The 15,394-nt window shown below is 44.7% G+C and overlaps 1 protein-coding gene across 5 annotated transcripts; it reads right to left on the bottom strand.

The window, feature by feature from the left end:
* Window positions 1–1,878: 1,878 nt before the first annotated feature.
* On the bottom strand, window positions 1,879–12,845 carry znf395b (zinc finger protein 395b). 5 transcript variants are annotated; one of them, XM_034527095.1, is made up of 10 exons: window positions 12,545–12,845; window positions 10,522–10,622; window positions 10,141–10,298; window positions 9,855–9,967; window positions 8,962–9,161; window positions 8,746–8,846; window positions 8,185–8,509; window positions 6,165–6,260; window positions 5,840–5,946; window positions 1,879–4,745 (listed from the first exon to the last, which is right to left on the bottom strand). In XM_034527095.1, exons 1-10 carry the CDS (start codon window positions 12,567–12,569, stop codon window positions 4,634–4,636), a joined length of 1,338 nt encoding a protein of 445 aa, XP_034382986.1. In that variant the 5' UTR covers window positions 12,570–12,845; the 3' UTR covers window positions 1,879–4,633. The 5 variants fall into 5 exon arrangements, with proteins under 5 accessions (XP_034382986.1, XP_034382985.1, XP_034382988.1 ...); XM_034527094.1 differs by having other exon boundaries at window positions 8,185–8,512; XM_034527097.1 differs by having other exon boundaries at window positions 8,185–8,512; window positions 12,595–12,844.
* Between the last annotated feature and the right edge of the window lie 2,549 nt (window positions 12,846–15,394).

The following is a 15,394-nucleotide window of genomic DNA, read 5'->3' on the forward strand; positions in this document are numbered from 1 at the left end:
GGATGCTTTGTTTGCACTGCGCGGTATGAGAACTGTTACTAATGTACAGCTCTCTATGTTACTACATAGGTTTCCCCTTTTAAAATTGTATTTTGGGACGAAACAAATCCCAAACAATTATTATTATTATTTTATTTTCAGATTGATAATAAATTAAACACAATGGATATGATTTTTTTTATTTGAAAACTCATCAAAGCTCTGGATCTCTCCTACCACCCTTCTATTGTTCCCATTGCTTCATTTTGAGATTTGACCCCTCAAAAAAGTATTTTCCCCTTCCCTTGTTTTCTAATTCTGCACCATTTACTCCGGTTTACATATCAATGTAATATCAATATAATGTTTACATATCAATGTAAACCCGAAGTGATGAGTTTCTCTTCCTCTCAGTGGAACAATACTGCCCCCTACTGTCCCCTTGGATACTGACTGCCATGGCCCCGGTCATATTTCATGTCACTCTTTGGATTTTTCTGCAATTACAGCGAGACGCTAACTAACATAAGATGTTCAACATACAGAGACACTATAGGGCTGATGCTGATACGTCTTTCCCAGTCAAACTTAAAGACCAGTATTATTAGTGTCTGTCTATCAGACATCTAAGGGACTGTACACAAATGATGTGGGTGGGGATGGGGGCTGAACCTTATAGTTCCCTTTTTATAAAAGCAGTTATTCATTATTTTTTTGGACCCTCCCATTCACTGAAAAAAAAGCTGCAACACTCTCTCTCCAATGTCTCAAAAAACAAGCAAGCAACTGGATTAGTACAATTAATTTCAAGAGCAAAACTAAGGCAAAGTGTAGAGAATTGACCTTTCACTAAGTCCCGCCCTCAGACTGGTATATCATAGCTGTCTTGTGTTGTTCAGGCTGGTTTTGGATTGGGAGCTAGTCCTGGTTAAACGTTGTGTACTAGTGATCCTCGATACCCGGGGAACACCTGTGGAGGAACACCTGTGGAGGAACACCTGTGGAGGAACACCTGTGGAGGAACACCTGCGGAGGAACACCTGCGGAGGAACACCTGTGGAGCTAACGTTAGCACAGCTTACAGGAACACTGATGTTCCTTCATGTCATGCTCTTCTGTCTGCATCTCCAGGTGATGTGCTGGTTCACTTTTACTCAGTTTGACCTCCTGGATAAAAAAACTATATATATAGTAAATAGTATATTAAATATACTAAATATAGTAAAAGATTTAACCCATAAAATGTCATTATTGCAATAATCTTCCAGTCATGAATTTGCACCTTGGAAGTTCTCCCCGCACACAGATTCCAAATATTGCAATTATCCCAAAAATATCGTACAGTCCCTAACTTACCCGGCAACTCATGTCGCTGTACAGAAGTGCATGAAGCTGGGAAGTGGCAGGGCCGCTGGGTGTGGATGAGGTCTAATGGGATCCGCCCTGAGAACCACCCTCATGTCACATTTAAGAGAAGGGGGGATGAAGTGAAAAGTGCATGTCAGCTGTGCTCATTATTATACAGAAAAATACGTGTTAATTTGTCTTGCCCATCAGCACATTTCCCTCCCCTTGCAGGTCACATCTGTTATTTTGCATCTTAATAGTGTTTCAATGTTTATTAGTGTTTTGATTACGAGGTGTAATAATGTATGCGTATGAGTGTGTGATCGCAGTGTGACGGTGCACGTGCATGTGTGCGTTTCTCTGTCAACCCAACACACCAAAAAAATGGAGTTTGTGAATACAGTGTACATTTCAGACCACATTTCTGACAATATACTATTGTTCTGAGTATTCATACAAAAATGTGTATAGAGAAAACTACAATAAAACAGTTTGCTATTTCTTTTGTGGACTGTCATGCAGAAGAAAAAAATACATTTTTCAAATTCTCAGTGCTTTTTAATTTGTGTTTGACAATATAGTTCCTCTTTTTTTATTCTTATTTGTTATTGCTATTACAAACTCATTTCTCTAACGCTAGTCCCACTGCCATGACTCCGTAGCTTATAACCCATTAAACACTGGTCGTATGCCAACACAAGGGCAGGAAGGAAACAGGAACTTGATTGAGTCAAACCAAAAGTAGCTTATTTTGTGAGTTTATATTACAACAAAGTGCCAAACAACATGAAAAAAAAAGAAAAATAATAAATCTGCCCAATACGCGGGCGGAACAAGACGATAAAAAAACGGTATAAAATACTTGTACGTAACTCAAAGCACACAATATGATGTACATCATAACCACTGGAAGAGAGGATTGGAGTAAAGAAAACAGCCAAGTAGCAGTCTAATACAGTGGAGCTACAGGGGCAGACATGAAATATGAACCTTTGGATAAAGTAGGAGAGTACCGTAGGATTATTAGCACATCACATGGTCAAAGTCAGTCAACAGTTAGCACCATCGCGGACTTCAGTTCTCAGGATCAAGTTACAAAGATACAGAAAGTCCATTTTGCATTTCTTTAGGAAAGGAAACAGAAAGGCCGAGGCTACTTCCACACTAATACCGTTAGCACCGTTTCTAGAAGCGACGTCCGTCCACACCAACACACCTCGTGGACTGAGGCACGCGCTATGTGTACGCGATGCCGGTGCAAACAGGGCCGTCTGCGCTGCACTTTAAAGATCAGCAATGGCGGAAAGCGGGACCAGAGTTCTTTGTTTGGACCTCAGGAGGATCTACTGGCAGAAAGGGAATAATCACCTGAAAAATAAGAATCAATGTGTTTCTGTCTCCTTAAAATGAGCCGTATATCTTGATGTGCAAAACGGGCCTTCTTCCCAGAGCAGCTCCGAATGCACAGACCAAACACCTGTTGCGTTGACCAATTGTGGTTCCAGACATTTGGCACACGGGAGAGGAGTTTCAATTGGTTGCAATCTGCAACCTCACCACTAGGTGACGACATGCACGAGGAGGTCAAGGTGGCGGAAAACAGATCGGGAGAGTTGTTGCAAAGCGCACGCCGTTCCTTTTCTACTGGAAAGCCTGATTTGTGCTGGATTCAGTCTAGACCAGGATCCGGGACTCGCGGCATTACAAGTCGAAAATGATTACAGCCAGGCATGATTGACAGATCTTAACGCTGCTTCTCGTGCACTGCATTATGCTCCGAAACTGAAAACAAACCGAAAGAACCGAAGAGTCAAAACGGCAACGAGTGTAACTCAGAGATATGATCATAGAGATATGATCATAGATATAATTATAGATATGATCAGAGATATGATCAGAGATATCATTATAGATATGATCAGAGATATGATCATAGAGATATGATCATAGATATAATCATAGATATGATCAGAGATATAATCAGAGATATAATCAGAGATATGATCATAGATATAATTATAGATATGATCAGAGATATGATCATAGAGATATGATCAGAGATATAATCATAGATATGATCAGAGATATAATCATAGAGATATAATCAGAGATATAATTATAGATATGATCAGAGATATAATCATAGAGATATAATCAGAGATATGATCAGAGATATAATTATAGATATGATCAGAGATATGATCATAGAGATATGATCAGATATAATCATAGATATGATCAGAGATATAATTATAGATATGATCAGAGATATAATCATAGATATGATCAGAGATATAATCATAGAGATATAATCAGAGATATGATCAGAGATATAATTATAGATATGATCAGAGATATAATCATAGAGATATAATCAGAGATATAATTATAGATATGATCAGAGATATAATCATAGAGATATAATCAGAGATATGATCAGAGATATAATTATAGATATGATCAGAGATATAATCATAGAGATATAATCAGAGATATGATCAGAGATATAATCATAGAGATATGATCATAGACGGTCGCTGTAACCGGCCAAAACGCCATAAACCAACCTCCACAATGCAGAGGAGGAATTGTAATTATCTGTAAACTCATATCTCATGTTCATGCACTATTATATTTCCTTTATAAAAGCCCTGCAAAGAAACAAGTCAAGTATTAAACGCATCGTAAAGAAACAACAGCTAAATATCCTGTAAACTATAATAACAAAATATTTACTCAAAGAAGATTCTTAAGACCTCCTGTTTCTAAAACTTGTATGCACGGGTTGGCCTGCTGGGTCTAATCCCAGGACATATAATCAGTGAGCTGCTGGGCAGTCTAAACAGATCAAACATGCTTTTCGTAGTTGTAAATACAATTTTCGTCCAGAGTTGGATTTTCCCGCCATGGCAGCAATATCACAGACAGAAATAAAACAACAGAGATTTACAAATGAAGCACCGCACATGTGATCAGGGAAGGACACGCCTTTGACTGATGAAAGACAATCAGGAAGCAAATGTGACAGCGTTTTCAAAATTCTCCATTTGACAACGTCGGGAGTAGCAATTTACAAACCAGGCAAACGTAACCAGGCGCAAAACGCAGCAGGAGTTATGCGTTTTAAAATGAAAACGTATTAGTTTGGATGTGGCCTGAAAGCAAAACAAACCAGAAGTGTTGTTTTTCTTGATGGCTCTCAGGCACTGATTTATGTCCTCTTATTGAATCACTCATTCATCCATCCACGTCTTGTTCCCCCCCCCCCCCCCCTCTCTCTCTCTCTCTCTCTCTCCATCAGCAGTCTTTAGTCGGGGAAGCGCTGGCAGGCCTTTTTCCAGCGACAGGCGGTGCACCACTGATCCTTGCGCTCCACTCCGTACACCTTGCGGCACTTCTTGGCCTCCCCGCGACCCTTCCTGCAGACGCAGAGACACAAATCATGTGGATGAGAGGTGGGAGAGGGCAAAGGGAAGCATGATGTGAGCAATCTCAAAAAATAAATACAAATGAGACTGAGGGAAAAGAACAAATAAATAAAAATGAATAATTCCTAGCCATGTCATGGAAATGTGATTTTTACAGACAGCAGGGCGATAAAATGACAACCTGAAAGATAGTGGCCAGATGCTGGAATCCAAACAGAAAGCAGCAGAAGGATTCTTTATTTGTGATTAATTAAGAATGAAAATAATCACTTTGATACACAGACTTCTGTTTTCAACACTCGCCTATTTTTTCAGTTCAATTGGGAACACAAAAATTATACTTTTTAGAAACTATGATAAAAATGATTTATGCAACTCAGCTAAATCTGGTTGGCTGGTTTCAATAATAATTATGTGATCACTTAACTTTTTCCAATACTTTATTATACTAGCAAAACTGATGACATCCCTATCAGCTGTATTTTATATTTACTGCTAATTAGCAAATGTTAGCATGCTAACGCTCGGAACTAAGATGTGACGGCGTTATTTTATTTCCCAAAGCGTGTTCCGCCAAGTCCTAACCTACTGTGCTGTCATTGGCTATTAGCAATGTGCTGTCATTGGCTAGTACTTGCTAGCTAACTAGCCAGCCGCTAAATGAGTAAATAGGAAACAACGTAACATCACAGCTTAGGAAAGCACTTGGCTATCATCAGATGAGTGACGACTTTGTTGGGCTCATTTTCTGTCAGCAGCGTAGCATGAAAGCATGGGGGAATTAGTAAGTGTAGCTCGCTACCAAGCCTGCCGCTAAATGATTCACACCCAGCACATCGCTATGGCCGGATAATCTACCAATCACAGCACGGTATTACTGGCCAGAACTAAGCAATCACAGCAGTCTTGGGGGAAAAGAATCACGCAAAGGGAGATAAACAGTAGCGACTGGACATCAGAATGTTAGCATTTCCCTCAAAGCAGAGCTCTGCCTAACAAAGTACGGCCTCACAGCGCCACATGCATGACTGTTGTGTTTAAATCCTAAAAGCAGATCGAGACCTTGAACGGGAACAACGCCTCACCTGAAGGAGCAGTGAGTGCGAGAGGGAGACACACTTATGGGCTGCAGCCTGTTCTGCTGGAGCCACTGTTCCCCGACACTGACCGACCGACAGCGAGGTTTGACCACCTACAGACACACAAGGTCATTTCATTCCTCTGTTGCTACACAATCAATCAACTGGATCTAAGTAGATCGGGATTGTTTTATTGGTTATGGTCTTCAGATCAGTCTTGTCTCTCCCTTATGTCTAATGTTGCAATGCGAGAGAGACGAAATGATAGACAGGCTGTCAGGCAGGTAAACCAACAGACACAAATGAGGACTTAACAGGACAGAAGACCCACCGGAGTGTTGCTGTGGCCAGAGACGGTGGTGGAGGGGGTCCAACCCTGGCAGCCGGGGCTCCTGGGGGCCACAGATACTTGGACGGGGCTACATGCCTGGATAGAGTAGAAGAGAGGAGGCAACGCATGATTCATCTGAGAAATAAGGCTTCTAAAAGGTTCTACCTGATGGGTTGAAGTTTTACCCAGAACCGTCCCTCATTAATCCTGCACCGGCCTCATCTCTCGTCCACCTCACTTCCCCAACTGGTCCATCCCTGTGACTCCACCTCTGTTCTCCTGGTGTCGCAGCGTCTTAACGCCTCATGGAGGCGGGTTCGCTTTTGCTGTGCCAGCTGTTTGCGGACCACGTTGCTAAATTGTAACAACAAATCAATTCACGGCTTTTCTACCCAGCTGCTGTAACAAACAGCATCATTAAACAGTCTTTTCTTGCAAACTTGTTCCCTTTTCCCTCCGTCCTCTTCCTCCCGCCTGTGCAACAGCTCTCATTGAGCCATGCCAGAATTTTGCAACCCTGGTTGCTAGCGCTTCACCCCACAGCGTAAACAGAAAACAGGATGACAGTGAGTATCCACTGGAGTTACCAGTTGCCTGGATCAGAAAAGAAGTGCAACCGCCGTGGTCGGGCATTTCAAACCTCAAGCCTCCGGCAGCCATGACGCCCGAGCAAGCAATCGTGACCCACAACTCAACCCACACTAGGCAGGGCTTCCCCTCTAGAAGACAAATGTGGTCCAAAGAACGGACAGAGATGTACATCTGCATTACACAAAAACATGCAAACATTTGCGTGGGAAATCGTTCAAAGAAGTTTGCAGGTGGAGTCCGTCCAAAGTGTCCATCGGGCCCTAAACCGCTGTGAACACCACAATGGGAGACTTCACGTAATGTGCCTCTTACAGGCTGGTGAGGGTCTCGTCTCCTGGAGGGAAGACAGCTTACTCTCTCCCCGTCACAAAGCATCCATTTACAGACTCGGTGGCACAGGGTAAACGCGGGTCACCAGCGAAATGTGCTGCTTCGTGATGCATAAACAAAGCGGTAGCTCATTGGCTCGTTAGAGGGGGGAAGGGGGGCTATGAAACAACACGGCAACCACGCAACACAGAAAACCGCTGCACAGAAACTCCTGGAGAATTGAGAGGATGTCTTTTTGAGATATTTAGCAGAAGAATAAAGCTGAATCCACACAAATCTGCTTCTGTTTCCATTTGCAGCCTGATTTCATGGAAAAGACGACTGAATTTGGGCTCCTGTATTGGCACGCCGCATCCACGTCTGACATTTAATAATTCATGCTAACGTCTCCTTTTAGTCGCTCTTGTAGCTATGCCTGCTCGCTTGCAGAGAACAACTCTGGGAAGTAAACAATTATTTATTGAAATTAGGTATCTCAAATGCCAATGTTGAAACAGCTACTTTGTGCCAAAAACGTCAATGTGACCTAAAAGAAAAGAAAAGATGTATTGAGTGTCTTCTCAGAATAAATGTCTGCCTGCAAACAGCTTTTAGACGTTAATGAGGCAATGGAAAATTCCCATTCATTTGGGACTAATTACATTATTTGCGGCCGGTTAAGCATCTACACTGCACTAATCAATCATCTGCTCAGTCGTACGAAAAGAAAAAAGTAATATTTAAAAAGCTAGTGACGAGCTGTGGAACCTACGTCATCTGTTATTATCTACATGTGAAACTGCATCTACCGACCAGCGCCTCCATAGCTCACTGATTAATAGGTTATATTTGCACAAAAAACAGAAGTGAAAAGAACTATCACATGTTGTGGCGTTACGTGGGTTAGCGTGCGTGGGACTACTTCCTGTGCAGCTGGCTGGTCGACGTTGAGTTGCAACATTGGACTGAGCTTTTCACCAGTTTCCAGTCTCTATGCTAAGCTATGCTAACGTGTTCTATTCCTGCGAGAGAAAGGTGGTTTCATAAACAATTTCCTACTTTATCTCCAAAAATCCTCAATGGACTGTACTTGACAGCCATCCCATAAGAAACCACCCACCTGATAGAGATGCTCTGAGTGAATCTGCCAGAAGCTGCTGGGGGCCGACTGGCTGAGCGGACTGGGCCGGCTCGGGCCGGCCCCGGAGCTGGAGTTGGATCTGGGTCTGTGAGCTGGGGGGATCTGGAGACCAGAGGGTGGAGGGGAACCGCAGGCCCAGCTGAGATGGGAGGACGGGGCCTGGCCCAGGGCCTGCTGGGAAGGAGCCGGAGCCGGAGCCGGAGCCGGAGCCGGAGCCGGAGCCGGAGCGGAGCTGGCGTCCACGGTCTCACAGGAGATCTTGGCGTAGTAGAAGTCCTCTTCTCTCTGGGACTGATCTGCCCCGCTGCTGTGGGGGGACGGACCAGTGGACATGCAGGATAAAAAGTGAGAGGTGTTGGTTTGGACCTTTACATAAATGTTCTAAAGGGCGGCACGGTCTGGTGTTCACTGATGTCACACAGGGATATCCATACCTCTATATAAACAAATAAACAAAACTGTCATGTACCGTCTGTGATCTTGTTGACTCATTCCTAATGCAATGTCCATCTCTAACGAGGACGCGTCAATCCAACTCACCCCAGATGCAGCACGCGGATGTGTCTCTTGATTCCGACTGAAGACGTGAGCACCTTGCCACAGCTGGGCCACAGACACTTGTACACACCTCTGAACGAGCTCTGAGAGAGACAGAACTCAGGGGATCAAATCAGGATGCACAGAAAGACACAAAGCCTGTCATCACACACACGGCGCTGAAACCCTCCGCCGTGACCGCCGCACGAAGCCGCGTACCTTTGGCTTTTTGGCACCGAGCTCCTCTCCCTGCTCCAGTTCCATTTGCAGGCCTTCGTCGGGGCTGCTGTCCAGCTCCGCGACGGACGGCGAGGGGGCGGGACTCACGTTGCCGTGGTCCCAGCTCCAGTAGCCGCTGCTGCCGCTGTCGGAAAGCTCGCCGCCGCCACACTCCATGTCGGCGGAGGAAGACTGGCCAGCTGGAAAGCAGGAAGCCCGTTAGCGAATGACCTCTCAACACTGTAAAGATGTGAATACAATCAACACGGGCATTTCCTGCACAATCCTCAGCCAAATAGTTCCCTGTGAAAATATGCTGTATATTGTCTTTGATGACTGGAAGAGAACGTGTTATTAGGGAGCGCTCTGCCCGTGGGACAGGAGGCAGCAACACTGTGCTGTCTTTACGTAAACACTGCGTTCCATTTTTACTGCTAGTTGGTTCTTAAAAAAAGTTTTAAAATATATTTTTGACTTTATTTATATTACTTTTTTGACTTTAATCAAGGTTTTTGTGAGTGAAAGTAGACCCAGTAGTAGCTCCTACATCAGTAGTAGCTCCTACATCAGTACTGCGTGTTTCTTTATTTATCTTGCCCGTTGCTTTTGTTACTGCTTTACTAACAGACATGTTGAATATGGCTTTTGCAAAGGGTTCATAAACTGTTCTAGTCTTTGTTAAAGATCAATCATAAGACATTAACAACGCTTCCTTTGGTTCACACAACTACAACTTATGAACATTTATAAGTGTATTATTATCAAACACAGGACCAGAACCAACCCAGCAACCCCATATTTGTCTTGGCAAAATGATCTATGAAGCATTAATGCGTGTTTTGTTTAATAAAGTCAATAAAAAGGCCTTCTGAGAAAGACAGAGAGAGAGAGACCTGGTCCGGGATCTGTCTGTGGAGGGCTCTGGACCACGGGGCTGCAGGACAGACTGGTCAGAACCATGGCCGCCATGATCTCGTCCATCTCCACCGACTCTGGGCTGCGGAAACTGGACACACACACACACACACACACACACACACACACACACACACACACACACACACACACACACACACACACACACACACACACACACACACACACACACACACACACTCCTTTAGATTCCTGCGCGTGACGAGGTCCCGCCCGTCACACACCATCACCTCCATCCCTCACCAGTATGGCGCCTCCGGGGTCGCCGACCCGTTGCCGAGGTGCATCGTGGGGGTTCGCTCCTCGGCCTCCCTCTGCTGCAACTCGCCTGATGTGGCGCTCTTGCGATGCCGGCTCTCCGCGAACGCTTTCTCGGCCTTTCCGCTCCTCAGTGTGCACACCTTAGGTTAGAGGTAACAACACGAAGAGCTCCTGGTTACAAACTGCAGCACGTTTTTCAATCCCAGGCAGTAAAGCAGTGGAAATAGACTCTCTCCCATCAGCTAAATGAGAGTGGTGACCGACAGTTTTTCGGCTTTGTTTACGTGTGTGCGTCCCCACCAAAACAAAAGCAATGAATGAATAGATAAGAAGGGCTGGCTGGGTCGTGAGTGGTCCACTCACCAGAGTTCGCTGTGTGTCGGGCCCATTGCCCACTCCTCCTCTGTCCTCGGGTTCCATAGCTGCCACGGTGCTGCTGCACACGGTTAGGGGGTCACACCTCTCTGCGGACGAGACACCAGGGACGACACGAGGTCAGATGGTTGTCACATGTTCCCACAACAATGCAATGTGCCTTTAATGGCTTATTAAAGTTGCAGCAAGTTAGTATTGCACTTCTGTTCTGTTTGGTTTGAACAAAGTATGCTCAAGCTTAAAGAAAAAATCACTGGATTTTACATTTCCCACAATGCAACTCACTGGCATCTTTCATTCAAACCTCTCGGCCCCAAAAGGCCACAGGGGATTTGTAAATGATGGCAAGAATTTGAAGGGAGCACCGCCTTGTGGGCGGAGCAACATCTTCATGTATAGGTGTGTTGCATATTCTGATAAGGTATGCCATCGGGAGACGTGATCTGAAGTCTGGGACCTAACGCCCACAGTGGTAAAATGGGGGTAATGCTGCATTCAGGGCACGTGGGAATAATGCTGATGGAATGGTTCAGTGGTTCAAAACTGTATTTGTCTTGTTTTTTTGCAGCATTTACCATCCATGATCCATGTATTATGTCCATTTAAGGCTATCAGTTTTCTGAAGAGTCTGACCAGCTGATTCATAATCAAACCACACATTTTAAAAATAACGGATGGGACATTAACTGAGTGATAACGCACATTTGAGCTTGCGTTACAATAAATACATTGGAATAATAAAAGTGTCAAATACGCCAAATATTTTTGTTTTTCAGACATGGGGCTTTTTTCCCCCAGTTTTATATTTTTTAACTATTTGTGCACAATTTTGAGATGTTGCTCTCAACTCTGGAGGCTTTGCCAACTTGCTACTAACTACTACTAATAATAATAATAATGATGATTATGTTTATTTTGGTGATTATGAAAATGACCATGATTATCTGTTTGTTTTCATATTTACACATACATAAGTACTTGTTAACATGAATATTACGATTTTAAAAAAACACAACACATGACGTCAGACTGTCAAACAGCGGCGCATAAACACAGCTGTGCTCTGAAATGGTTCTCATACTGTGTCATACTCAATGCACGTGGCCGTGTCACAGAGTGAACCGTGTAAACAGTCCTTCCTGCGCGTTCTCACCTTGTTTACCTCCCGTTAAACCATCGTCGGAGTGTTTTCAACGAGAGTACTCAACTCCCCCAATCTTTTCCGTGCACGCGAACGCAGCGCAAAGCCCGCTTCACTCGCGCTCCCCCCCCCCTCCTCCTTTTGCACCAATCAGCGTCGGGCTACAGTAGTAAACAAGTGGCACAGTCTGGGCGGTGGAGTCGCCGCTGATTGGCCGAGCTCTGCGTTTCAGGCACACACCTCCTTTCTGACAACGTGTGCGGACACGAGTTTCGCCCACGAGCCGGAGGGGGGACCACGAGCCGGACGGGGGGACCACGAGCCGGACGGGGGACTACTGCTGAAACGAGCGTTCATTTGAAGGCCTGAAGAAATAAAACCACATATACACCCACCACCACCCATCATGCAACAGAAGGAGAGGAACATGTAGCGCGTGTTGTTTAAGATTAACACACACACAATAATAACGTCACCCCCTCCCACTGATTTAGTGGATGCAAAAGCGACGCATAATATGAGCGTACACGCATTTTTTATTACAACATTACACAACGGCATTACAATCACATGTGTTATTGTTGCACGCGCAGACAGAGCTTTAAAATGACGCCATTCACACGTTCCCAAACAACACGTCGTTGTTCTGCTCTCCGGCTGTTTGTGATGCGCGTTGCGACAGTAACTTGAATATATAAATATATAAGTCAGAGTTTAATCGTCCGCCAGCAACAACACTGATCTCCACCCGGCACCGCAGATTGAGATCAGGAGCCGCCCCCCCCCAACCTCCCCCGCTCAGCCGCTGAAGGAAAACAATATTTCCTCCGCTGCCTCGCTGCAGCACACACACACATATCCGCTCCATACCATAATAATAATGACACCCGTGCATTCGTCTCGCTCTTACTCGCTTGCACCTCGGTCCTGTCGGTCCTGTCCGTCCCGTCACGGAGTTGCAGCAGCCGGTCGTCGCTTCTTGGCTTGGTTGTCCCGCGGCTCGCCGGCTCTCCAGTCTGTCCGGGGCGGTCGGGAGGGGGCGGGGAGAGGAGGGGGTTGGTCGGCTGGATGCGAGCCTACGTGTGTCTGTTCGGCGAACCAATGTCGGCGCGGTGGCAGCTGGGGCCGAGCGCGCAGACACCAAGCACCGGCGCGTCGCTCACAAAAGGATGATGTAGGTGAGGGGTTACCAGAGCAGCAGCAGCAGACAGCATCCTGCTTGTCTGTCTGCCTGCCTGTCTGTCTGTCTGTCTGCCTGTCTGTCTTAAATATGTGTTGTGTTCGCCTCAATCACATGAGCTTTATGAATTAAATTAAATGGAAAATTAAAGTGCAAAATTCGATATTTCGACATAAAATGCATTGTATTGCAGCATTTTTTTTTCCTCACACAATTTCTCTATATATGTATGAAGATACTACAAATAGCTATGCAAATATGCAGTACATTAGATCCAATATAGACATAATACCAACATGGATCAAATATAGCACAAACTACCACAAAGTCACATTGAGCAGTAGAAGGGCCGATAGAAATATCATAATAGTGAAATATACGAAGGAATATGTGCAGGGTAATGCTGCTACTGATCTGATGCAGTGGAACAACTATATTATAACACAGATGAGTGATTAAAAACTCGTTCATGCATCATGAACAGTTTTAATCCAATAGCTCAGAACTACTAAAACTGCTGACACCACGGCATGTACGGCCCATATCAACCCCCACAACATCACATGGAGATCAAACACAATGTACATGTGTGTTTCCAATGTGTGTGTGTGAGTGTGTGTGTGTGTGAGCGTGAGTGTGGTGTGTGTGTTTGTGTGTGTGTGTGTGTGTGTGTGTGAGAGAGTTTCTATGTGTGTCCAAGAGACCGGATTAGTGCCGGCTGTCTGCAACCCTCTCCACCAGACATCCAGTCAGCAGGGATTTTAGGGTCTGAGCACCAACACAATCAGAGAGAGAGAGAGAGAGAGAGAGAGAGAGAGAGAGAGGACCCAATCCTAGTCCCAATCTGATTGCTAAACCAGACAGAATATTTCATACATTAATGACATCATGTAAGCTTCCATCAGGCCTTCTGGCAACTGTGATTTTTCACAGCGGGGTTTTGATGAGACATTGCCATCGCACAATAGGTTTAATGATTTTAATAGTAGTGGTTAGCTGGGTGTTAGTGTCGGTTTAGATGGGTGGTGGTGTTGCCTCCAGTTTAGGTGAAGTACCATTGTAGGTCATTACAAAATGAGATATCTTCCATCGGAAATAATGGCGCCTGCTCTCAACGTAGGTGTGATTCTAAACTGATCGCCATAGCGCCGCACCGTGAGATCCTCTTCACTGCGACACAAACACCGCGTGTTCTCTCGCTGGATCTCTTCGCCCGTGGCCTAGTTCTTCGTGGTTTTGGGGGGCGACGTTTTGGCTGTGAGGGAATGAAGAAAGGTTTCGGCCTGCTAATGATGGTCACTCGGCTCTTTAAAAAATGGCGGGTTTGTGCAGGATGTCAAACAACGATCCTAGTGGGATTCTCAGTGGTCTGCAGTGTTTAACTCAGTAGGCCTACCAGGTAGCAGGTAGTACCCACAATTTATGCTAATGTTAAAACCCCCAAAAAGAACGGTTCCAAGGGAGTGGAGTGGTACCATGCAATGGAAACTAGACGATGACATTGCTAACGTGCTGACCATGTCCACCATCTTAGTGTAACATGTTAGCATGCTAACATGTGCTAAGTAGCACTAAAGACAAAGTACAGCTGTTCCTGATGGGAATGTCATCATTTTCAGGATATAAGTAGCCTATTGGACACATTAAACCATGAATTTAAATCAAAACCACATATTTCAACCTTATGGCTGGAAAGGCCAAGCAATCACAACAAAAGTCAGTACGTTTCATCATCTGGGAACCATGAACATATGTAAATCTGTGTCAACCTCATGGCGAAAAAAGAGAAAAGTCAGTCTTGTTCATCCTCTGGGAACATGAACATTTCACAGCGATCCACCCAATAGTCTGGACCAAAGTGGTCGAGGGACTGATGCCGTAGCACTAGGTTGGCTTGTAAAAGGTAACAACTGAAAATAATATTTACTGGGACAGGACGCATATTTCATCCAAAATATGATATACACAATGACATTCGTGGTTTTGAAGGCCCATTTGAAGACGCCAAACACTTTATATTAATCAATCAAAGAATGAAAAACATTTATTTAAATTTTGACGTTAACATTGTAATAGGACTCTGAGAAAACAGGGCTTGGAATGCACAGTGGCAAGGACTGAAGGGACATCAGTGTGTCACTTGGGTGGCTTTATTAGGACAGTTCTGCAGCTCAATATTTGCGGTTCATGGCACGACAAACTGGTATGACAAGAAGGACAGCTCCACCCTACTCTGAGCTTTTCTGACCTTTGGTTCACTTTGAATGCTCGGGGGCCACTCCCATCTCTCCCAGGAAGGAGAAGGATGGCTTCTAGACTGTCTTTGTGTCCAGGCCCACCAGTATCATGCAGGGTGCAAGGAGTGGAAACTAGGGATTGCAAGGGTAGTGGCATGAATAATAATTAATCACATAATCAGGAACTCAACAGTAAAAAATAATAAAGGAAACATGTTTATTCTCCCTCTTGTCGAGAGTTAGATGAAAACATTGATACCCCTATTATACCTGTTTGTTCAATATGAAGCTGCAGTCAGCACT

Source organism: Cyclopterus lumpus, chromosome 24, assembly GCF_009769545.1.
Source record: "Cyclopterus lumpus isolate fCycLum1 chromosome 24, fCycLum1.pri, whole genome shotgun sequence".
Lineage (NCBI taxonomy): Eukaryota > Metazoa > Chordata > Actinopteri > Perciformes > Cyclopteridae > Cyclopterus > Cyclopterus lumpus.

Coding starts and splice junctions, on each gene's coding strand:
- znf395b (XM_034527094.1), bottom strand. CDS start 12,569: ATGCACGGGTGTCATTATTATTATG. Junction 8,847..8,961: donor TCGGTGCCAAAAAGCCAAAG/GTACGCGGCTTC, acceptor TGTCTCTCTCAG/AGCTCGTTCAGAGGTGTGTA. Junction 5,947..6,164: donor CTGGCCACAGCAACACTCCG/GTGGGTCTTCTG, acceptor GTGTGTCTGTAG/GTGGTCAAACCTCGCTGTCG.